At 42.7% G+C, this 25,309-nt stretch overlaps 1 protein-coding gene across 1 annotated transcript in view; it reads right to left on the bottom strand.

Moving 5' to 3' along the window:
• LOC124606549 (protein Peter pan) overlaps positions 1 to 25,309 on the bottom strand; it is an 81,850-nt gene that overhangs the window by 45,987 nt on the left and 10,554 nt on the right. Inside the window, exon 3 of the mRNA XM_047138537.1 lies at positions 4,876 to 5,199. Within this exon, the coding sequence (XP_046994493.1) occupies positions 4,876 to 5,199 (324 nt within the window). The remainder of the gene's footprint in view (positions 1 to 4,875; positions 5,200 to 25,309) is intronic.

Raw genomic sequence — 25,309 nt, forward strand, 5'->3', positions numbered from 1 at the left:
GAGCTCTGATGTAAATACTGAGCAGTGTACGAGAAGCTCATACTAGAAAACGTCGGTGCCAATGACAAAGGCACACCCAACACCATGGACAGTCTGAGAACCATCAGTGTACGCAAAGTTCCTTGGGAATGTCATGAAACTAAAGACAACAGAGCGAGGCTGGAGTAGTGTTCTTAGGAAGCGAATGAAGCCCAGGTGTATACTGGCCACCACATGAAGCCAAGATGGTGAAGAGTTCACACCCAATGGGAAAGTTGCAGGTAGCATGAAGTTAAGCTGGCAGAGCAAGAGCCAAAAGCGAACTCCAGGAGGTAACAGAGGAGAGGGACGCTCCCCATACTGGCAACCAAAGGAGTCATCGAGGGATGGGTGGCCACGGATGACAGACAAACAGCAAGCATATCTCCTGAGGAGAAAGTCACGGCAATAGGACATCAGTAATTCGGCAGCTTCTGCATACAGACTCTCAAACAAGCTAGTGTAAAAGGTGCCAGTGATCAAACGGATGCCATAATGGTGGATAGTATTGAGACAGTATAAGGAAACACCCATAGTCTAGTTTCATACAGATAAGGAACTGGTACAAATGGAGGAGGGTGATTCGATCTGCACCCCACTAAGTACCATTGAGGACACAGAGGACATTAAGGGACCACACACAGCAGGCTGCCAGGTAAGACACATGGGAGGACCAAGAAAGTTTTCTGCCGTGCATGTGCCCCAGGAATTTTGTAGTTTCAAGGGATGGAAGAGCAACAGGCCCAAGATGTAAAGACAATGGAAGAAACCAATTTCACTGCCAGAAATTCATACAAACGGTTTTGTCAGTGGAAAAACAAAAGCCATTGTCGATGCTCCATGAAATAAGACAATCAGGACATCGCAGAAGGTGCCACTCAATTACATAAGGCCATAGAGAACTGCACTAGATGGCAAAATCATCAAAGAAAAGGGAGTTGGAGATGCCCGACAGGAGACAAGCCATTATAGCATTAATCTACAGGGTAACTGTGCAGTGATTAGTAAATTGCAAGACTCGGGCCACCATATCAGCCGGGCATGACTTGTACATTTCATCATCTTGCAAACACAGCTGGTGAGAGAAATGGGGCAGTAGCTAGAAGGAAGATGTATGTCCTTACCGGGCTTAGGTATGGGTATGAAGGTGCTTCAAGCCAGTGTCTGGGAAACAGGCCCTCTGCCCAGATGTGGTTGTATGTATTAAGCAGAAAGTGTTTGCCTGCAAGAGAAAGGTGCTGCAACATCTGCATGTGAACAAAGTCTGGCCCTGAGGTGGAGGGCAAAGTGAGAGCCTGACCTAGCTTCCTCATAGTAAAGGCAGCATTGTAGCACTCTTGATTCTGAGAAGAGAAGGGTATCGACTGAGCCTCCTCCACTCATTTCTGATGGAGGAAGGCAGGTTGATAGTTGGAGGAGCTCGAAATCTCCGCAAAATGGCATTCCCAGGTGTTTGAGAAAGCAATACGGTCCACAATGACATCATCTGCTATTGTCAGATGGGGAATGGATCTTGGCCCCGGACAGCAATCGGAAGTTGGCTCACATGACAGAAGAGGGAGTGGAACTGTTAAAAGAACTAGTGAATGAAATACAGCTAGCTTTTTTGCTATCCCAAAGAATGCAATGACACTGTGCATGTAACTGTTTATAATGAATGCAGTTTTCCATCATAAGATGATGGTTAAAAGCACAGAGAGCACGTCTCTGCGTGCAAATTGTGTCGTGGCATGCCTTGGTCCACCAAGGCACAGGGATATGGCATGGTAAAGAGGAAGTGCAAGGAACGAAACGTTCTGCGGCGGTAAGGATAACATTTGTAAGATATTCCACCTGGTCATCACAACTGGGGAAATGTTGTTTGTCGAAGGTCGCTAGGGAGGAATAAAGCCTCCAATCAGCCTTAGTAAGCTGCCATTTGGGTGTGTATGTAGGGGGGTAGGCGTCAGCAAACAGACAGCACACGGGAAATGGTTGCTCGAGTATGTGTCAAAGAGAATGGATGATTCGAGATGACGGGCAAGTTGGGCAGTGCAGAAGGATACATCCAAATGGGAATAGGTGTGCATGGAGTCTGTAAAGAACGCGGGTGCTCCTCTGTTAAGGCAAAAGAGGTTAAGTTGATTAACAAGGTCAGCCAAGAGGGCACCTCTCGGACAGGTTCTGGAAGAACCCCAAAGGGGATGGTGCACATTAAAGTCACCAAGCAGCAGAAACGGGTGAGGTAGCTGGAGGATGTCTGCCCTGGCGATATCAAATAACGGAGGAATGTAAACGGTACAAAGGGAAACGGTTAAGTGAGGAAGGAAAAGGCGAACTGCAACGGCTTGAAGGCAGGTAGTCAGAGTGATGGGTTGACTATAAATGTCATCCCATATCAGCATCATGACTCCCCCATGAGATGGAACACCATCAACAGGGGGAAGGTCAAAATGGACCGAGAAGAAATGCGAGATTCAAGGTGGTCATGAGGACGCAATTTTGTTTCCTGAAGGCAGAGAAAGAGTGGACGCTGCGATTCCAAGAGCAGCCGTAAATCCGCTTTGTTGGATCGAAGATTGTGAAAGTTCCATTGGAGGAGAACGATGAGGAGGAAAAAATGAAGGGGGTTTAACGTCGGCGGTTTCCAAATTCCAGCCTTCGAAGGCTGGCTGCTATAGGGCACAGAGGCAGGAGGATCCTGCTCTGTGATGTTCACAGAACTGTCGGCATTCTTCTGTTGTCGGCCTGTGGAGTCCAGGGCAGAAAAATGGTTAGTGGTGCACACTGGCGACACAGAGGTCATTCAGGCAAGGGTATCACGTGGCGACACTGTTGAAGAGGATCTTCAAGTCAGTGAAGGAGAAGAACGTTTGCCTTTGTTCAACTTCTTCAGGCGTTTCAGATTAAAAGAGGAAAATTCAGATGTTCGTTGGGGGGGGGGGGGGGGGGGGTAGTGTGCACTGTTTTGAAGTTCACTAATAATGTCCATGACTTTAACCTGGAGCTTTACCTTCTGTGGGCTAAGCTCTTACTAACTGAGCTATCAAGGCATGATCCACAAACTAGAGCTTCAATTCTTTCAGTACCTCTCCACTACTTTCCAAATTTCAATGAGCTCTCCTGTGCACCTTGCTGGGCAAGTACTCCTTGAAGAAAGGATATAACAGCCTATGGATTATTTCCAGGATGAATCTTTCATTCTGCACTGGAATATACAGGGTGTTACAAAAAGGTACGGCCAAACTTTCAGGAAACATTCCTCACACACAAAGAAAGAAAATATGTTATGTGGACATGTGTCCGGAAACGCTTACTTTCCATGTTAGAGCTCATTTTATTACGTATCTTCAAAACACATTAATCATGGAATGGAAACACACAGCAACAGAACGTACCAGCGTGACTTCAAACACGAAATGTTCAAAATGTCCTCCGTTAGCGAGGATACATGCATCCACCCTCCGTCGCATGGAATCCCCCCTAATGCGCTGATGCAGCCCTGGAGAATGGCGTATTGTATCACAGCCGTCCACAATACGAGCACGAAGAGTCTCTACATTTGGTACCGGGGTTGCGTAAACAACAGCTTTCAAATGCCCCCATAAATGAAAGTCAAGAGGGTTGAGATCAGGAGAGTATGGAGGCCATGGAATTGGTCCGCCTCTACCAATCCATCGGTCACCGAATCTATTGTTGAGAAGCGTAGAACACTTCGACTGAAATGTGCAAGAGCTCCATCGTGCATGAACCACATGTTGTGTCGTACTTTTAAAGGCACATGTTCTAGCTTCACAGGTAGAGTATCCCATATGAAATCATTATGACGTGCTCCATTGAGCGTAGGTGGACGAAAATAAAATGAGCTCTAACATGGAAATTAAGCGTTTCCGGACACATGTCCACATAACATCTTTTCTTTATTTGTGTGTGAGGAATGTTTCCTGAAAGTTTGGCCGTATCTTTTTGTAACACCCTGTACACTGTTATGAATCTGTATACTGGATTGGGACTCCAAACTTCACCAATCACGTACTGTGAGGACGTTCTAAAACCTTTCTCTGTCCCACCCTCCCTGGCTAATTTGTCACTCCTGCTCTGAAAAAAAAAAAAAAAAAAAAAAAAGAAATGAAAAATTTAAAAGATAATAATAAAGCCTGGCAGTCATCATTACCTTTCATATACCTATACACAATTAGATGTTTTGTCTAAATGGCCTCAACTGAATTATCCTTCAGAAGCAGACGCTTTGAAATCATGTGCCTAGCAAGGCACGGTGAAGACAATGTGTGTCATTCATTCAAAATAATTCTATACAGTTCAGCCTTATCACAAGTAGTCAACTTTCATGTATACTGGATAAACATAGGTGACTGCCTGAATATTTTCTTGAGTGAAACAAATACAATTTTGTAGCTATGTAAATAAACCCACAGATTTCAACACCTTAATTAAAGAACAATATACACAGAGTGAAGCTCTTGGTATAGGTAATTACAAAAATATGATTAGTACCAGAGCAAATTTTTAGGTTATTAGATTCGAAAGAATGTATTTAGGCCAGTCTAAGATCATACCTGACAAATCTCAGAATGTTCAGTGAAAACAAATGAAAATGAAATTTGTGAAGAGAAAAGATTTCCAAAAATCAAAGAGAAGATGAAATGAATAAATAAAGAGGACTAAAACATAAGGTCAACACTTAATTTCTACAATTATTTTCTAGAAAAAAAAGGAAAACAAGAAAGTTCACGTTTCTACAGTACTTATTTAAAAAAATTAATTAACAAATCAGTTAATACAAGCACTTCACAAAAACTGTGGTTCTTCAAAAACTGCTTGAGCATACATTTACCACAGAAAAGAAAACACAAATACCTTTGTAAGATTAATTGTGGGAAACATGTTCTGGAACATTGATGCTATAAGTTTCAAGTGCCTCCCTTCCCCAGCAAAATTGTTAAGAACCACCAATGGGGCATGTTCAAACTGACGATGGAAAATAAGTTGTCTGCGCAAACTGGAAACAACATCTCTTGCCAGTGTGTAGTTTTCAATGCGAAAAGTAAGTGTTGGTCCACGAGGCAGACGGGCCAGCTTCATGTATGGGCTTAATTCAGTTCTTGTAAATATTCCCATGTGTGAAACATGTAGAAGCCCAGCCACAGAGACAAAATCTTTAATTACATTCTTCTTGCGAGCCTGTAAACAATGTTTGAAATGTATTGGTCAGTGTCAAAAATTAAAATGAAGTCCAGTAACACTGTTACATCATTCACAAAGGCAAAACTTACATGACAAGCAAAGCACAGGAAAATGTAATGGTGATAATAGAAATGCATATGCATATGAAATACATAATTTTGTTAGCATAATCTAATTATGTTTAAACAAAATAGGTACGCTCTGAACTTGTAAAAAGACTGTTACCCAAATTCTCAAATATATGCACTGATCTGATGCCTTTTACTATCCCACAGCAACAGTGCAAAATGAGCTGAATTCTATATTTCATTTCACAACAGTTTTCAATGATTACTATGAACAGGGAAACGAGATACATATATATCGCCACCTTTGTAAATACAGTAGACTCTTGACTATCTGGCCCAATGTGGCAAAAAGTCAAGCTGGATACACCACAGTTCTATAAATTCTCTTTTCTGACACCATCTGTACCATTCAGAACACCTTTTTTTATAACACCACCCAATTTCATTAACATTTTCTGACTTATTACATAATACACGCTAGTTATAAGTGGTTGTTATGTACATACTCCACCACTGAAAAGTTACTACAGGAATCACAAAACGATCTGCAATATAAAGTATAATTGTATGATTACACACAAGAAAAGCCACATTTAACAAAAATTGTGAGACATACAAGTCTGAGCTTTTAAAAGGTCTTTGACAGATGACTAGAGTGAGCTCCTCCTGCTCACTAAAAACTGCTGTCTCAATTGTCTTGAACCCTTCTGAATGTGAGATGAGATTTCTCCTGTAATCTAAGTTTACTGCCTCCTCTTGTGTTACTTCCCTCTGCATCATCACCATTTCCACAATACTGTTGTCAGTTGGTTCATGAACTTGCCCAACATCTGCCATCCATTCTGCAACATCTGCATTGACATCTTCACAGCCCAGTACATTTATGAGCAACAAAATGCTATCGTTAGTTCCAACTTTGACTTCAGTTTCACATGTAGATTCGAATTTAAAATAGTCGTGATCTAAAAAGAGTTTTTCAACACCTTACAACTCTAAAAAGAGTTTTTCAACACCTTACAAGTGATATGTTTAGAATCTCTTCCCATGCTTTGGCCAACCACCTTATGACACACGGCAAGTCTGTCTTCTTCAGATTGGCTACACAGTCTTCATTATTAAATCACTGATATCAACATACTGGGAAGACAGTGGCGATATTACTACTTAAGCATTTCAAGGGTGCCTCAGTACATTGGCTGACAAAAAACAGCCACATTTAATGGTAAAAATAATGCTTTGATACCTCAATCTGTGAATGGCGGGATGTGAAGGTGCATTATGAAGCAGCAGCAGAGCTTTTCTTGGTAAATTGTTGTCTTTCAAATATTTCTCTACAGCTGATACAATTTCATTCTGGAATCAAGTTTTTAAGATTTTTTAATGCATCCATGCTTTCTTTTGCTGTGTGCAATGTGGGGGCAGTGATTTCTGATTTTTCAGGTTTTTGAAAGCCTAGGTTTTCGTGATTTCTCTATTAGTATAAGCCTAAGCTTCTGGTTGCCAATTCCATTATTGCAAGCCAATACGGTAAGTCTTTCATCACTTTTCTTGTATATGGGTGCTGCAACTTCATTTTTTTGAAGCAATCATTTTCGTAGGGAACAACTTGTAATTTTAACCACTCTCATTGTAACTGTACAGATAAAATCTCTCCACTATTGGTAATCTAGTGAATACCAAATCAGTTTTTCCACCAATCCAACCACCCATCACTGGCAGTAAATTCTGAATCTACTCCTTCTACCTGCCACTGAAAGTGCAATGCTTTTTCCTGAAATATGGGCCCAGTACAGGCAAACATTTTCCTCTTAAATGTTTATGCCACAAAGATAAAGCTGCCTCAATTTCTTTATGCTTACTTTTCAACATTGTCTTTCTTACTTTTATTCAACTTCCACTAGCTTGGGGAGCATATCACTTTTCAATTTCTACTTGTCAATTTTTTCTCCCCACTCCTAAATCCAAATCAATAGTTTTGGCTGCTATCTCAGAATCCAGTAACATTACAGCACATAGTTTCTGATCCATATCACTAAATTTCAGACTCTTTAATTAAAACACAATGGAATGCTCAAACAATAATTTAAGAATACATGCACTTGATGTATGATATACAACTGAAGAAACAAAGAACATAGGGTAGCAAACACACCTACTCTTTATGTGTGTTCATTGTTGTTTGGGAGGCCTGGAAGAGGGTTTCTAAGTATCATTTTTTTGAAGAGTGGCTCTGGTAATTTATTTAATATTAATGACAGAATATGTATCTTATGATTGTGGCTCCAGATGACACAGAAGCACAAAAGATGTATAAAACATTTCAAAAGACCACACAACATTGTAGCTAGCAGCCGCTTGCTAGAGTTCTATAAAAGTACAGTACAAACAACAAATTATCCTCAGTTATCATGGAGAAGTGTTACTATGATATTAATTAAGTACGCTGGGATTAAGGGGTTAGATAGCACAGAGGCTAGATAGTCACGAGCTGGATAGTTTAGAGTCTACTGTAATGGTATTCTGGTTGAAGCCATACAAACCACCTGCTATGACATCGGTCTGATGAAGTGACATGAGTTTGTCAATTTGCTGATTTGAGGCATGCTGCCTTATGATGGTGGGTCCACAAATGTCTAGTACTGAAGAAATTTGGTATTCTTTGTTTATTTTGTCTGTCTCAGTCGCACGAATATATTTTTAATGAAGTGGTTACCAGTTTCAGGCTGACACGCCCACTGTCAAACCCTAGACCTTGTTATTAATAGTAACTAGTCACATAATATGGAGCCAAAAGGCAGAAATAGCTCCTGTAAAGAAGGTCAAACTGTGGGCAGCAAGTACTCTCAATGATAAGATACCTATGTTTCTACTGTTGCACCTGAAAGACACAAGAATATAAAAAGAATAAAAAATAAATTATCAAATTTCCTCACTTTGTGAAATTATTTCACAAGTAAGTACTAGAAGCCACTAAAGATAGTGTGGGAAAATATACACTGCAAATATGTTGGATCTAAAACTTTACCCAGCATATAGATTGTTCCACGAAATTTTGAGTGACCAACTTGATGTCATAACTACCGGACATATTTTGGCACAGTCGTCTACTCATATCATGGCAGGAAATTACTAACATACAGCATTTCGCTTTAAGTTCCATGGAACTTGTGAAAATTGTTTCTGACACTTAGTCTAACAGTTCCCTCTCCTCTGAATGAATTTTCACTCAGTATCACAGTGTGCACCAATTTGAAACTTTCTGGCAGATTAAAACCACTTTCTGGCAGATTAAAACTGTATGCTGAACCACAATTTGAACTTAGGACCTTTGCCTTTTGTGGGCAAGTGGTCTACTGACTAAGTTATCCAAGTATGACTTATGACCTATCCTTACAGCTCTACTTCTGCCATTACCTCATCTCGTACCTTCCGAACTTCACAAAAGCTCTCTTGCATCCTTGTGGGACTAGCACTGTTGGAAGAAAATACTGTGGAGACTGCTTAGCTACAACCTGAGGGATCCCAGAGTGAATTTTCACTCAGCATAACAGTGTGTGTTGATTTGAAACTTTGGCAGATTAAGACTCGGTTCCGGACTGGGACTCCAATCTTCGCCTTTTGCAAACAAGTGCTCTACTAAATGAGCTATCAAAGCATGACTCACGACCCACCCTCACAGCTTTACTTCTGCTGGTACCTCACTCCATTGCTGACTGATAATTTATTCTTGAAACTATTCCCCATGGCTATGGTTAAGCCACATGTCCTCTTATCCTTTCTTCTGGGAGTATGAGTCCCACACGGTATGCAAGAGAACTTCTGTGAAGAAAGGCAGGGAGGAGATGAGAGCTTTGAGGACAGGTCATTAGTCTTGCTTGAACAGCTCAGTTGGTGGAGCACTTGCCTGCAAAAGACAATGGTACCAGTTTTAAGGCCTGATACAGCAGATAGTTTCAATGTGCCAGGAAGTTTCAGTTCTCTCTTCTCTTTGAGAAGTTTGTTAATATGTCTGACAATTGACATGATGTTAGTGTAATAGGATTACAAAACGTTTGATAATCTGTCAAATTTTACTAGATTTGTCATTTATTTGACCACGTGTAGCGCTATTTGGCATGTTTGTCAATAATGAAGTGTGTTTGAGACAAATTTTGATGACAGCAGATTTGACATGATGATAGACATTGTTTGTGTCAATGCTTTGCTGCACATATTAAGATAAAAAGAGTTTTAGAACAATTTATCTTATGATTTAATGAATTTTCACAACTATCGAAACTATGATCAAGGATAAAAACAAAATAGCACTGCAATTACCAAAATGGTAGAGGCACTGTGTCTTTTCTTGCCATGTATTATGCATGAACTAGTTAAAAAAATTAATATTCTACGCACAATATAAACTGGAGGTACAATAAAATTTAAAAAAGTGAAAAAAAATCAAAGTTCTCTAATTCTTACACAAATGATGTATTATACACGTTCCCATGTTGTGATATTTTAACGGAATGTCATTAGAGAACCAAGAATATTCACATATGTGTGTCCTCTTTTTCAATGTGAGGGTGAAGTAAACCGGTTACTAAAATTTTGAGTGTCCATTTATAGAAAGCTGATGTAATCATAAGGTACTGGGTGTAACATTTGCTTTAGAATATTTTCATGGGTATATTTCTCCCTCAATTTCAACCATTCCCTGGACCAGGGTCTTGTTTTCTTTTCCTCCTACCTGCTACCTGCATGCTGACTTCCAACACCGAGATGCAGCCAGCCTGATGCACACCACATCCATAGTCTGCTGTTGCTGTCTACTGGTTTACTGTGGACAAGAAGACTAGTGCACAGCCAGCCCTCCTCTATTGCGGACCATCGTAGATGATCTGCAAGCTGCCATCTCCACACCGCCCAGGTGTGCCACGTTCGCACAGTCTCCTGACCAACTCATGAACATTTGCTGCAGTCTTGGTCAATTAATGGTGGATGACCAGGGTATACTCTTTACAAGTCTTTGATCACACTGAGGTGAGAGCTGCAGTGTATCACACAACATTCGGTGGGCAACGTCCTCGCCCCATGCTGCCACCATCAGAGCTGAAAGCAGTAGCTGCCTGCAGGGTGATGTCACGTCTCGTTGAAGAGACAGCAGCACTTCTTTACAGCAGAAGATCTTACAACCAGTTGCAAACCTCCACCCTGAAGACACCCATATCTCTGTAAACTCAACAAGATAAACAAATGTTCTCGCAGATATTACTGCGTCACTGATGCCTGTGGGTGTTTACTGCAAGGTTCATACAGAACGCATGAGTCTTTTTGCCAAGTTTGTATTGATACGTATTGGATCAAATAGGTGAAAGCTGATGATGATCAAAGTTTGTGTGTATTTATTTGCACAATTTTTAATGGGTACAGTATTCCACTGAGAGCCCAGCTCACTCATTGTCTTTGAGTTCGCGATAGAAATATCCATGAGAAGCCATTCTGTCAGAATGTTGACTTTCAATAAGTGTATGAGGGCAGTGTATTTGAATGTCTGCATCATCGTTTTAGGTTTTTCACTTCTCTTTTTTCTTTTTTTTTTTTTTTGGGGGGGGGGGGGGGGGGGTTTACTGTTAGTGGGTCACCCTGTCACTGTCAATCCTATGGGGTGCTACCCTGGAGGAAATATTCAGGATTTTGTCAGCTGTAGTAGCTCATTTAAAGTAGAGCAGAGCAGAGCAACTCATGAGCACTAGAGATACGCTGAACGAAGTAATAGCTGCAGATGCAGATTTTGGAATTTGGAGGAGGAAGAAAAGCATCAAAGAAGACAGGCAGATGGAAATAGTTTATCATAAACTCTGGAGTATGCACAAGGGGTGCAGAGAAGCCGTGACTGGTTGATAGAAAATGGGCCTCTAGATGTGAGGCATAGGATAATGAGGGAATGGAAAGAAGGTTTTGGTTTTGTTTTGCTTTAGGGCACAAAAAACAACTGGGGCATATGCGCCCAAGTCAAAACTATACCTAAAAACAAAGATGATGAGACTTACCAAACAAAAGCGCTGGCAGATCGATAGACACACAAACAAACACAAACATACACACTAAATTCAAGCTTTCGCAACAAACGGTTGCTTCATCAGGAAAGAGGGAAGGAGAGGGAAAGACGAAAGGATGTGGGTTTTAAGGGAGAGGGTAAGGAGTCATCCCAACCCCAGGAGCGGAAAGACTTACCTTAGGGGGAAAGAAGGACAGGTATACACTCGCAAACACACACATATCCATCCGCACATGCACAGACACAAGCAGACATTTGTAAAGGTAAAGAGTTTGGGCAGAGATGTCAGTCGAGGCGGAAGTAAAGAGGCAAAGATGTTGTTGAAAGACAGGTGAGGTATGAGTGGCGGCAACTTGAAATTAGCGGAGGTTGAAGCCTGGCGGATAAAGAGAAGAGAGGATATACTGAAGGGCAAGTTCCCATCTCCGGAGTTCTGACAGGTTGGTGTTAGTGGGAAGTATCCAGATAACCCGAACGGTATAACACTGTGCCAAGATGTGCTGGCCGTGCACCAAGGCATGTTTAGCCACAGGGTGATCCTCATTACCAACAAACACTGTCTGCCTGTGTCCATTCATGCGAATGGACAGTTTGTTGCTGGTCATTCCCACATAGAATGCATCACAGTGTAGGCAGGTCAGTTGGTAAATCACGTGGGTGCTTTCACATGTGGCTCTGCCTTTGATCGTGTACACCTTCCGGGTTACAGGACTGGAGTAGGTGGTGGTGGGAGGGTGCATGGGACAGGTTTTACACCGGGGGCGGTTACAAGAATAGGAGCCAGAGGATAGGGAAGGTGGTTTGGGGATTTCATAGGGATGAACTAACAGGTTACGAAGGTTGAGATCCATCCTTCATGAAATCCTCCCCACTCCACCAAGAGTGTCTTTCCGCCGTCCACCTAACCTTCGTAACCTCTTAGTTCATCCCTATGAAATCCCCAAACCACCTTCCCTACCCTCTGGCTCCTACCCTTGTAACTGCCCCCGGTGTAAAACCTGTCCCATGCACCCTCCCACCACCACCTACTCCAGTCCTGTAACCCGGAAGGTGTACATGATCAAAGGCAGAGCCACGTGTGAAAGCACCCACGTGATTTACCAACTGACCTGCTTACACTGTGAAGCTTTCTATGTGGGAATGACCAGCTCCAAACTGTCCATTCGCATGAATGGACACAGGCAGACAGTGTTTGTTGGTAATGAGGATCACCCTGTGGCTAAACATGCCTTGGTGCACAGCCAGCACATCTTGGCACAGTGTTATACCGTTCGGGTTATCTGGATACTTCCCACTAACACCAACCTGTCAGAACTCCGGAGATGGGAACTTGCCCTTCAGTATATCCTCTCTTCTCTTTATCCGCCAGGCTTCAACCTCCGCTAATTTCAAGTTGCCGCCACTCATACCTCACCTGTCTTTCAACAACATCTTTGCCTCTTTACTTCCGCCTCGACTGACATCTCTGCCCAAACTCTTTACCTTTACAAATGTCTGCCTGTGTCTGTGCATGTGCGGATGGATATGTGTGTGTTTGCGAGTGTATACCTGTCCTTCTTTCCCCGTAAGGTAAGTCTTTCCGCTCCTGGGGTTGGGATGACTCCTTACCCTCTCCCTTAAAACCCACATCCTTTCGTCTTTCCCTCTCCTTCCCTCTTTCCTGATGAAGCAACCGTTTGTTGCGAAAGCTTGAATTTAGTGTGTATGTTTGTGTTTTTTTGTGTGTCTATCGACCTGCCAGCGCTTTTGTTTGGTAAGTCTCATCATCTTTGTTTTTAGATATTTTTTTCCCAAGTGGAATGTTTCCCTCTATTGTATTCAAGTCAAAACTATAGAACACAAAGACAAAGAGGAGTTAAAAAACGACTATACATCAGTCCCAATTGAGATAAGAGAAGACAGCTAAAAACGGGGACACGGAGAAAGGGCTAGAAAAGACACCAAACAGAAACGGAGGTCCAAAACTAAAAATTAAATGGCCTTCACCGTATTGCTTTAGCAGATAAAAAGTAAAACGTGGTCAACAGCTCGCATGTTATTTGCTAAAATGGCCGATAACTCAGATGGCAAACCAAAGCGTGAACATAAATGGTTAAAAAATGGGCATTTCGTCAGGAATTGGCAGACTGTTAAAACTTGGGTGCAATATGTACAAAGTGGTGGGGTAGCACCACTTATCAAATGTCGATGGCAAAAAGGCAGTGCCCAATACACAGCCTAGTTAACATAACCTCCTCCCGGCGGGAGTGCCAAGAGGAGGTCAACCAAGATGCTGGGAGAGGCTTAATAAGCCGGAGTTTATCCCGTGAAGGGAGGACGATTGGCAATGCCAAAGGACACCATCTCCTGACAGACGGCAACACAGAGATCATCGGAGGGAATATAGGAACTAGTGGGCTGAGGTACAAGGACTGCAGCCTTGACAGCAGTGTTAGCAGCCTCGTTTCCTCGCAGACCGTCATGACCAGGAACCCACAGAAACATCACACTCGCTCCACCAATAGTGACAAGTCCCCTGGACCTGCTGCACTAAGGGATGGGCGGTGTACAGCGCACATAGACTTTGAAGGGTGCTGAGTGAGTCCAATTAGAGGACACAATTGAAAAGGCTGTGTCGCCGGATGTACTCTGAGGCCAGATACAGGGGGAAGAGCTGGCTGTAAATACTAAGCAGTGTGCCGGAAGCTGATATTGAAAGACACGGGTGCCAATGACATAGGCTCACCCAACCCCACAGTCAGTCCGATAGCCATCAGTGTATACAAAGGTACTACCGCCAAGTTCCATGTGAAGGTCACGAAACTAAAGGCGATAGAGTGAGCCTGGAGTGGTATTCTTAGGAAACAAATGAAGGCCACGGTTAACATGGGCTGCTTCACAGAGCCAAGGTGGTGAAGGGTTCACACCCACTGGGAAAGTTGCAGGTAGTGTGAAGTTAAGCCACCACAGCAAGTACCGAAAGCGGAGTCCAGGAGGTAACAGAGAATCGCCCATACTGATGATCAAAGGAGTCATCGAAGAAGGAGGCATAGGATGGGTGGTCATGCATGGCAGACAAATGGTTTGCATACCTGCTGAGGAGAAAGTCATGGCGGTAGGACAGTGGTAGTTCAGCAGCCTCAGCATACAGACACTCAACCGGGCTGGTGTAAAAGGCACCAGTGGCCAAACGGATGCCACGATGGTGGATAGTGTTGAGACTGCATATGAGGTATGGACATGCAGACGCATAAACAACAGTTTTGAACGGACAAGGGACCAGTACAAATGGAGGAGGGTGGTTCGATCGGCACCCCAGTAACTACCATTGAGGACACGGAGGACATTGAGGAACTGTGTACAGTGGGCTGCCAGGTAAAACACATGGGAGGACCAAGAGAGTTTCCTTTTGATAATGAACCCCACGAATTTCATAGTTTCAACAAATGGAAGGGCAACAGGCCCAAGATGTAAAAATGGTGTGAGAAACCAATTACGTCACCAGAAATTCATACAGATGGTTTTGTCAGTGGAAAAACGAAAGCCATTGTCGAACTCCATGAGTAAAGACGATCAAGACATTGCTAAAGACACCACTCAGTGTGACAGGTCCATGGAGAACTGCACTAGATGACAAAATCGTCAACAAAATGGGAGCCGGAGATTCCTTGGAGGTGACAAGCCATTATAGGAATAATGCAAAGAGGATGACGCTCAGGATGGAACCCTGAGGCACACCGTTTTCCTGGATAAAGGTGTCTGACAAGGTAGTACCCACATGCACCTTGAAAACTTGGCCTTTTAAAAATTCCTGAAGGAAACAGGGCAGGCGGCCATGGAAGCCCCATGTGTAAAGAGTATAGAGGATACCAGTTCTCCAGAGGGTGTCACAGGCCTTCTCTAAATCGAAAAACACGGCCACAGTCTGGGATTTCCGCAGAAAACCATTCATGACATGGATGGACAAAGTAATGAGCTGGCCAACTGCAGAACGCTGCGCTCGAAATCCACACTGTGCATTCGTCATCAAAATCCACACTGTGCATTCATCAGTAAATTGCGAGACTCAAGCCACCATACCAGCTGAGCATCAATCATATGTTCCATCACCTTGCAAGCGCAGCTGGTGAGAGAAATGGGGCGGTAGCTAGAAGGTAGTTTTTTGTCCTTACCAGGCTTAGGTGTAGGTATGGGTATGATGGTGGCTTCACACCAACAGCTAAGAAATGTTCCCTCTGCCCAGCTGCAGTTGTACATGTTAAGCAGAAAGTGCTTGCCTGCAAGAGTAAGGTGCTGCAACATCTGAATGTGGATGGCATCTGGCCCTCGGATCGGGATGAACTGAAAGCATGTACTAGCTCCCTCACAGTAAAGGCAGCATTGTAAAACTCGTGATTCAGAGAAGAGAAGGGTATCACCCGAGCCTCCTCCACTCGTTTCTGATGGAGGAAGGCAGGGTGATAGTGTGAAGAGCTCGAAATGTCCACAAAATGGTGGCCCAAGGTCTTTGATATAGCAATAAGGGTCACGATGACATCATCTGCTACTGTCAGGCCAGAAATTGGGGAAAGGATCTTGGTCCCAGAGAGCCACCGGAGGTTGGCCCACACAACAGAGGAAGGGCTGAAACTGTTAAAGGAACTAGTGAATGAAATACAGCTAGATCGTTTGCTATACCAAAGAACGCAATGACACACTGCACACATCATTTTATAATGAATGCAATTTGACATCAAAGGATGATTGTTAAAAACCCAGGGAGCACGTTTCCGTGCGTGAATTGTGTCGTGGCATGCCTCAGTCCACCAAGGGACTGGGACACGACGTGGTAAAGTGAAAATGCAAGGACTGGAACGTTCTGCAGCAGTAATAACAACATTTGTGAAATATTCCACCTGGTCATCACAACTGAGGAAATCTTGTTTGTCGAAGGTCGCCAGGGAGGAGTAAACCTGTCAGTCAGCCTTACTATACTGCCATTTGGATGTGTACAAAGATGGGGTAGGAGTCAGCAAACGGATAGCACATGGGAAATGGTCGCACGAGTAGGTGTCAGAAAGAATGGACCACTCAAGACGATGGGCAAGCTGGGCAGTGCAGAAGGATAGGTCCAAATGGGAATAGGTGTGTGAGGAGTCAGATAGGAAAGTGGGTGCTCCAGTGTTAAAAGGGGATAAAGTATATTAAAGTCTCCAAGTAGCAAAAATGGGGGAGGTAGCTGCCCAATAAGAAGAGGGAAGGAAAAGGCAAACTGCTATGGCTTGAAGACGGGTAGTCAGGGAGATGGGTTGACAAGGTATGTCACCGCATATGAGCAGTATGACGCCCTCATGAGATGGAATGCCAACCTCAGGGGGGAGATCAAAATGAACCGGTAAGAAATATGAAAGCTCAAAGAGGTCGTGAGGGTGCAATTTCGTTTCCTGGAGGCAGAGTACAAAAGCAGCCATAAATCCTCTTTGTGGAAGGCCACAAACATTCCATTGGAGGAGGGTGAATGATAAGGAAAAGATGTAGGGGAGTCACCTCGATGGCTGCCGAGGGATAGACTAAGAGTCGCTGGTATAGGGCACAGAAGCAGGAGGATCCTGCTCCATGGGCTCCACAGAAGCATCGGCTTGCTTGTGCGGTCGGTCTGTGGAGTCCAATGCTGAAAAACTGTTAGTGGTGCACATATGACACGGAGGCTGGCCAGTGACACTATCAAAGAGGATCTTCGAGTCAGTGAAGGAGAAGACCGTTTGCCTTTGGTGGACTTCTTTGGGCCTTTCTGGTTAGAGGAAGACTCGAGTGTTGGTTCACTGGAGGGACGCAGGAAGTCTTCACAGGAGTTAGAGGTGGGCCAAATGGTTATCCTGGAGTAACCGTTATTACAGTTCTAGTTATTCTTTGATAACCATCATTTTTAACGGTTATTAATAACTGTCACGTTATTTTTCACTAGCAAATACCGAATACTCCGAAGGGGCTACAGTTAAATAACGACATAGTTGGAATCCATCAGTTTAGTTATCAGTAAAACTGTGAATAATGTAAAATGGCAGGAATGTCATATGAATTGTGTCATAACCTTATCTAATCAACTCCTGGTACATTTTAGCTGATGTTAGAACGATTATTAGTGTTTCATATTATATGTTGTAGGTTATCGGTCGCTATTAGAAATATTATCTTCGCAGCTGTAACAGAAAGTATGCGGAACTTCGCCACAGCACTGTTTAAGTAAAATGTTAACAATGTGCATTTTTAAGTATGAAGTAATATGTAAACTGAATACTGTAGGTTAACTTAGAAGCTTAATTTCTTGGCCGGCCGGAGTGGCCGAGCGGTTCTAGGCGCTACAGTCTGGAACCGCGCGACCACTACAGTCACAGGTTCGAATCCTGCCTCGGGCATGGATGTGTGTGATGTCCTTAGGTTAGTTAGGTTTAAGTAGTTCTAAGTTCTAGGGGACTGATGACCTCAGACGTTAAGTCCCATAGTGCTGAGAGCCATTTGAACCATTTTTTAATTTCTTGTGCTGCTCACTTAATAGAATAAGTGTACAGCCTTTTAATACAACAAAAAATATATATAATGTGACAGATTCGTTTACTCCTGTCCTGCAAAAGATAGTCCTGTTGGGGAAAGTGTGAGTATGCTAATCCGAGTTTTATGTGAGATTTGGAAACTGCTCGATTTCTCCAGCTACAGCATGTTTATAACATTTGAAGACAAGCAGATCGAAAAGGTTGACAGTGTTACATTTCCTGGACTACAACTCGATAATAAATTCAGTTGGGAAGGGCATACCTGCAGAATGGATGAAGCGCCTAAACAAGTCTGTATCTATAGTGAGAATGATGTTAGATGTAGGAGACATAAATATAGAAAAGCTTACATATTTTCACTCTATTATTTCATAAGGGGGCATATTCTGTGGTAACTCATCAAACATAGCAAAAGTTTTTCGCATGCAAAAGCGTGTAATAAAAATAGTTTGCGGTATAAATTCAAGAACATCATGTAGGAACTTGTTCAAGGAACTTTGTATTCTAACCACTGCTTCCTAGTATATTTATTCCTCAATGAAATTTGTTACAAGTATTTCCAATCAATAGCTCAATACATAATATCAGTACTAGAAATAGGAACAGCAATCTACATAAAGACCTAAAATCACTTACCTTGGTCCAAAAGGGGGTCCAATATTCAGGAACATGCATTTTCAATAAACTGCCAGCAAGTCAGCAACCATTAAAAACTTGGTTTCAGATAAAGGACAGTTTATAGTGTGTTTGAAAGACTTTTTGATACAGAAGTGTCTGATTCCACCCGTCTGCTTCGACCCAGGACGTCATCAATATGCCGGTAAAGGCTATTTTAAGTGTGTCTATAACGTCACTACACACACATGGCAACAAACACGAAGATACATATAAATAATACAATAACAACTCCTACCAAAAATACAATCAAACCAACGGGACAACTACGGGAAGTTGGAGGTTTTAGGGTGAGGACAAGCTAGTAAAAAAAAACACACAATGATCCCAAAACACAAAGTGAAAAAGAAAAAGAAAAAAAAAATACAGCATTCCGCTACACAAACAAAATCTGCAGGAATCGGACACTTCCCTTGAACAATATACGTCAACCATAGGTGACCACACCAAAATGCCAATACCCACAACTAAAAGTACGAAAATTGGAATCGGACATTTCCCTTGACCTACATAGGTCAACCTCAGATGACGATACCAAAACATGAACACCTACAACTATGAAAATGGGAATCAGTCATTTCCGGTGACCTATATAGGTCCACCACAACTACTGATGCCAAAAAACCAATACCTACAACTGCGAAAAATAAAACCACAATCCCAAAAATCCACAAATCAAACATACCTACATAAATTAAATCACATTCAATACTCCATAAATACACAGAACATCACAACTAGGGAAAAAAAATTAATTACCACCAGCAAATTAGATCGCCCAGCCCCCCCCCCCCCCACACACACAATAACAAACTCATAAACACCATGCCATAATGACATTCACACCCCACAACACCTTTACATCAAAGCAGACGGGTGGAATCAGACGCTTCCATTAACCCCTCCTTCTACTCTGTAGATGAATATCGTAACAGAAACTGATAGACCAGCTTAGGTAAAAATTCTGCTATATTTCAGTTTTGACAGCACTTGGTCGCAACAGTCAAGATCGGGTATTCTATGTATGATAAATTTATTAAAAGTGCATAACTGTGTTTTATTCTGACAGCGTATCAATTCTGTAAATATTAGCAGTTACTGCAATATATTCACATATTTTGACAATCTCTTGACAAATGATGAGGATAATTATTATTATATTCAACTGTATTATGTTATACATTCTGACATGTCATTTGTCAGCGGCTATTTCCAAAGAAGTACGTAAATATTTGTTCGCTCCAGTAACTATCGTCTCTGGAAATATCACCAGGGTCTAAGACTGGAGTCACTGTGTCAGGAACACAGACACACAGTTATTCCGTTACCAACTTCCAGGTTACCTGTAATGGTAGCCCGATAACTGCCAGAGAACGAGAACTGTGAGCCAATAACGATAACTGCCAGAGGAAAATACCGATCTCTGACAGTTATTTCCATAGTCGCTCGAATTCCTTATGGTAACTCTCTTTATATTACCCGTCCAAGCTAAACTGACAAATAAGGCAGTGGCTCAAGGGAACGACCGTACTTGTTAATGCATGTACTGCAGCTCCTATCAGCCACCGCTCGGACATTAACTTTATTTAATTGTTTGTGCTAAAAGTAACAAAGGCACGCGTTATAGTACACAGTTCTTATCAAGAGATGGCGCGCAGTCTCACAGTTATTCCCATGGCCTACAGAACGCCTTCCAAATGGTCTATCCCTCTCCTTCGTTTGTAGCCAGATCTCCGATGAGTTGACGGGAAAGCGTAGTACAATCTTCGGTCAACAGATGGCGCGAGGCACTGCTGACACTAGACAGTTATTGAAATAACTGCCTGTATCAGAGGAACGGTTATCGCAGTAACCTTTACTTCTCAGTAACATTATTTTTTGCCACCTCTAACGGGAGTACTCACTCTGTCCTTTCGGCCCTACCGGTTGTGTAGCCGGTGGCTTCACCCTTTGATGCAAGAGTCTGATGGCTTGTTGCACAGCTGGATGGGGAGATGGTGATGCTACCTTGATACTGGGCGACGATTTCACAACCTCAGAGCTGAATTGGAGGTCACATGTCTGCGTGGCCATGTCCTTCATGGAGCAAGGGGTAACAAGAACAGAACTATAGGTGCCAGATGGGAGAACACAGGGTTTGCAACTAGTCAATAGCCTGTGAGCAACTGGGTAAGGCACTTTTTCCTTCACCCGGATCTCTTGGACAGCTTGCTCATCAAGATACACAGGACAATCCTGAGAGGCGGCAGCATGGCTGCCATTGCAGTTGATACAGTGGTGAGGAGGCGGCGGACAACTGCCCTCGAGCTCATCCTTGCCATAGTTTACACATTTGGCTGAGTGTCGACAAGATGTTCTAGTGTGGTTGAAACGATGACACTGGTAGCAGCACATCACGTTCATAATGTACGCCCAGGCTGTGATAACTTCATAGCCTGCTTTGATCTTGGATGGAAGCACCACTCTACCAAAGGTGAGAAAAAGAGTGCGGATGGGCACTAAGGAGGAATCTACCTTCTTCATTACACGATGGACGACAATGACACCCTGATGAGAGAGGTAAGATTGGCTTTCAGCCTCGGTTAGACCATCAAGCAGCCTAGTGTAAATAACACCACAGGAAGAATTAAAAGTTCTATGGGCCTTAGCACGAACAGGCTAGGTGTGGAGAAGTGAGGCAGCAAGCAGTTGTGCTTGAGAATCAAAAGTAGTGTCCAAAAGCAAAGTGCCATTCTGTAAATGAGAGCAGGATTCCACAGGGCCAGCAATTGTATAAACAATTGTATAACCTTTCTAAATAATAAACGGATTTACCGTGGCGAAGGACTGACTGTCTTCAGTACGCGAGACCACAAGGAACCGTGGTGCAGCAGGAAGGGTCTTTGAATCATTAGCCTCATAACATTTACATTTTGTAGACGTTGATTGTGAAGGTTATCGACTCATTGCGGGAAAATCCCCCATCTCCGATGGTGCGCTCCTTCCACAAGTTTCCCCATTCACAAGGGGGCGCACCCACCTTAGGTGATTGTTCACACCTCAGGCCACACCTCCCAAACACCTAACAGAGGGACCAATTGGAAACTTGGGAAGGTTGCAGCTCAGGCACTCACCCCTGGACCTGGCCTACACCAGGGGGTGTGTGAGAACCCTACCTGCCGACCGGGGGCTGAGCATTACACATTACCCAGTAACCTGTTACGTGTCTGACGCATGGGTTAGCCTACAAGAGTGCACAGGAATGAAGAAGAAAAAGAGGAACCTCAAACGCCGAAGCGGAGGAAGAAGAGGAGAAGGGAGACAAGGAAAGAAAAAGGGAACGGAAAACAGTGGTGAGACTGTACTTATGTCAGCGACAGACAATGTGGAACATTCCCAATAACACCCCAGACATGTTCCCCAAGAGAGGGGAAAAAGAATAGCAAGAGGTGAGACATGCAGCACAGAAGGGAAAAGATGCTGCAAAGGCTGGGGCCATGTTGTAGCCAGGCACAAACCTGCCAAAGAGCGGCGAGCCCCATGGGGGGATGGAAAGAAGGGATAGAGAGAAAGCAGAAAGATGGAAGGAAGAGGAATCAACGTTGAAAGGTGCTTGCATGATTGTAGACAATGTGAACAGGTATGGTGAATCAAAGGTTGTGGAAGCTCCTGTAAGTTTACTTAATACAGAAACTATTAGCATTGTGGAAGTAACAGAAAGTAATGTAATAGTGTCAGCTCCAATATCTTGAGAAAATACAGAACTATCTGAAATGCCAAAAGAAATAAGTTAGTGCTGTATGGGAACAAATGTGTGTGTGAGTAGCAACACAGGTGAAACTGATACAGGTGCAGTGGTACCACTGGGTGATAATGGTGGTTGTTTCGAGGCTGTGGAGTCTGTGCCAGATTTACAGGGAAGTACACATGCCACTAATTTTTGCGTCGTGCAGATTTGAACAGCAGATGGTGATTTAGAGATAGATACTATGGTGAATGCACAGAAAACTATCGGTGATGTTAGTTGCAGATAATGAAGCAGTACAGACACATTTGTTTTCGAAGGATGCAGATTTATTACCACAAGGGGTGCACCACCTTCACCATAGGGGTGAGGGAGGAAGTGAAGGAGTAGAAAAAAAATGACTGTAGGTAAAGATCATGTGACAACACTGAATCCTTTCAGGAACATGTGCTGACAATCTGGGTCAATTTCCCAAAACTTGTAATGATATAGGGAATGTGATTGTGAGGAAATGTCGTGTAATTGTTCTTAAAATAACTGTCAAAATTGATGAGACATTGATTCAGCCAAAGGAGGAGCTGCAAGCAAGGCATAGTCCCAAGGAACTAAACTGTGTATAATCAGCTGTTTATTTTGGGAAAATGTATGGGAATCTTTTGTTTCAAAGACAAAGTTGCAGATGATAAGTCAAAACAGCAGGTTAAAAAAAAAACACATGATAGAAGAAAAGAAAACCATAAACTTGCTGTAACTTGTTAAAACGTAAATAAAGATAATGTAGAATAACAGTAAAAAGGGTTCAGTAAACTGAAACTTAAGAATAATGACACAGAATTAGTTATAACAAGACAGTCCACGTAAGGCAGCTCTCATGAGCAAAAAAGTTGGTACTACATGCACAATGTACAATTGTGTGCAGAGGATAGGCAATGGGAGGGATGTTATCAGCAGAAAAATTTTATTGTACATTTTTAATTTTTTGAAAGTTCTATCTGGCAAGCTCTGGGCTGGCTTGCCTGTCAAATGTCAACAAGGCACACTGTTCATGTAACAGATGTCAGGGCAAGATGTGATGAGCATTCCACACAACCTCAGTGTGAGAAAGCAGTAACGTAAACACTGCAGTGCTACAAACAAGGTACTGTGAAATAACACAATGCGACTTCAAGACCAGAGGGCCACTGCAAAAGTCAAATGTAGGCACAAAGACTCGAGCTCAGCGACCATCGTAATTACTGAATTACCATAGCAAAGGAAGGAGCACTGATGGGACCAAAAAATGAGGGCAAAATTGCACATATACCCAGAGCCACTGCATCACAGGTGCAGGCTCAGCACTTTAAATAATGAGGCTTTGGAACACACACACACACATTCAGTCATGCTGCCATTCCGTCCGTGTTGCTAGAACTAGAGAAAACGACAGTCCACTGAGCTTCAGTGAAACTGCAAGCTGATAGATTATGGCCTACTTGCTTCCTGCTTGCTGACTTCAATAACAAGGTGCAGTCAACCTGATGCATACTACAACTCCTGCTCTGTCTAATGTGTCATCGTGAATGAGAAGACTGTTGTACAGCCAGCCCTCCTCTGCTATGGGTCATCGTGGATGGTCTGCAAGCTATCATCTCCACACTGACAAGACATAGCCTGTTCGCACAGCTCCCGGGTCAAACCGAGAACAACTGCTGCAATCTTAGTCAATCTATAGTGGATGGCCACAGCCTCATCTTCACAACAACAAATATTCTGTTTTCGTAAGTGCTCAGGTTGGAGCCCCACTGTGTCACAGAAGGTCTGGGTGGGCGATGCCTCTTGGTGTCCTGCTGCCACCAACACAGCAAATGACCATGCTCACCGACCCGTTCGGATGACATCAGCACTTCCTTGCAGTATGTGCACTTGCATCTGGCCACAGCCCACCACCCTGAAGACACTTAACTCTGTAAACTCAATAAATTAACAAATGTTATTTCACATATTACTGTATCACTGATGCCTCACCCACACCCTGCACTTGGCCTCCTGCTCACAATGCGACTATAGTTTCCCGGGTCAAAACACTGGTGTTAGAAAGTGGTCGCAACGTTACAGTGATTCGTGGAAATATGTACAATGTCTTACAAAGACGAAATGAGACTCCTCACATTCTAAGTAACTATTTCTAGTGCTTTATTAGTGCCTGACTATTTACTGACCTTCAACTGTGCCCTCATACTTTGATAAGATCACCTCGGTAGCAGTGGAAAAGCAGTTTACTATACACACTTGCATTCTGCCATCAGAAAATGTCATTTACGACCACCAGTGACACAAATGAAAGGAGACTACTGTAAATTTCTGTACTTAGCAAATATGTTCAATTGGAAGTGGTCACCTTCAACACAGGACCTGTTGGAGTCCGTACACAACAGCATAACTTCCTTCCAGAGTTCCAACTATTTCTGTATATCATTTTCTTTATGCCTGAAAAGGAGCTGCACTGTTTGCACTTACAGTGAAATATTATAACATTTACTTAGCACACTACTTGATCAGCCAACAAGATCAATTTGGATGAAACTTGTGACGGCATCAAGGCAAAAAAAAAAAAAAAAAAAAAAAAACAGTCATGCACTAACACAGGACAACAAATACACGCTCGGTGGAGTTAAGAAGTCTTATCTTTCATGTTTAGATGTTCACAACCATTTCTATATTTCTACGGCATGCCAGTATTTCAACACACATTACCATTTACATATCTGTCCATTCATAAAACTGTTTAAATGCAGTTTTTTTAGATACAGAAGGATCAGGAATGATATTGCAAATATTTCTTTGACAGACTTCAAACAGACATGAACATTTATAGGCCACAGGTCATCTTATGGTGTATAGTAGAGGGCATTTTGTATATAACTATCATTTCCACTTTTCCCGTTCCATTTGGTAATGGTGTATAACATCACAATTGTTTCACAAGTTGTATGTTGGAATTAAGTAAAATGTTACCTGCCTCTTCTAGGAACAATCTTTGTTAAAGAGCATCCCACAACTAAGGTCAAGAAACCTAGATTAACACGTAGTCTACTTTTTATAACAAATAAAA

Source organism: Schistocerca americana, chromosome 1 (assembly GCF_021461395.2).
Source record: "Schistocerca americana isolate TAMUIC-IGC-003095 chromosome 1, iqSchAmer2.1, whole genome shotgun sequence".
Lineage (NCBI taxonomy): Eukaryota > Metazoa > Arthropoda > Insecta > Orthoptera > Acrididae > Schistocerca > Schistocerca americana.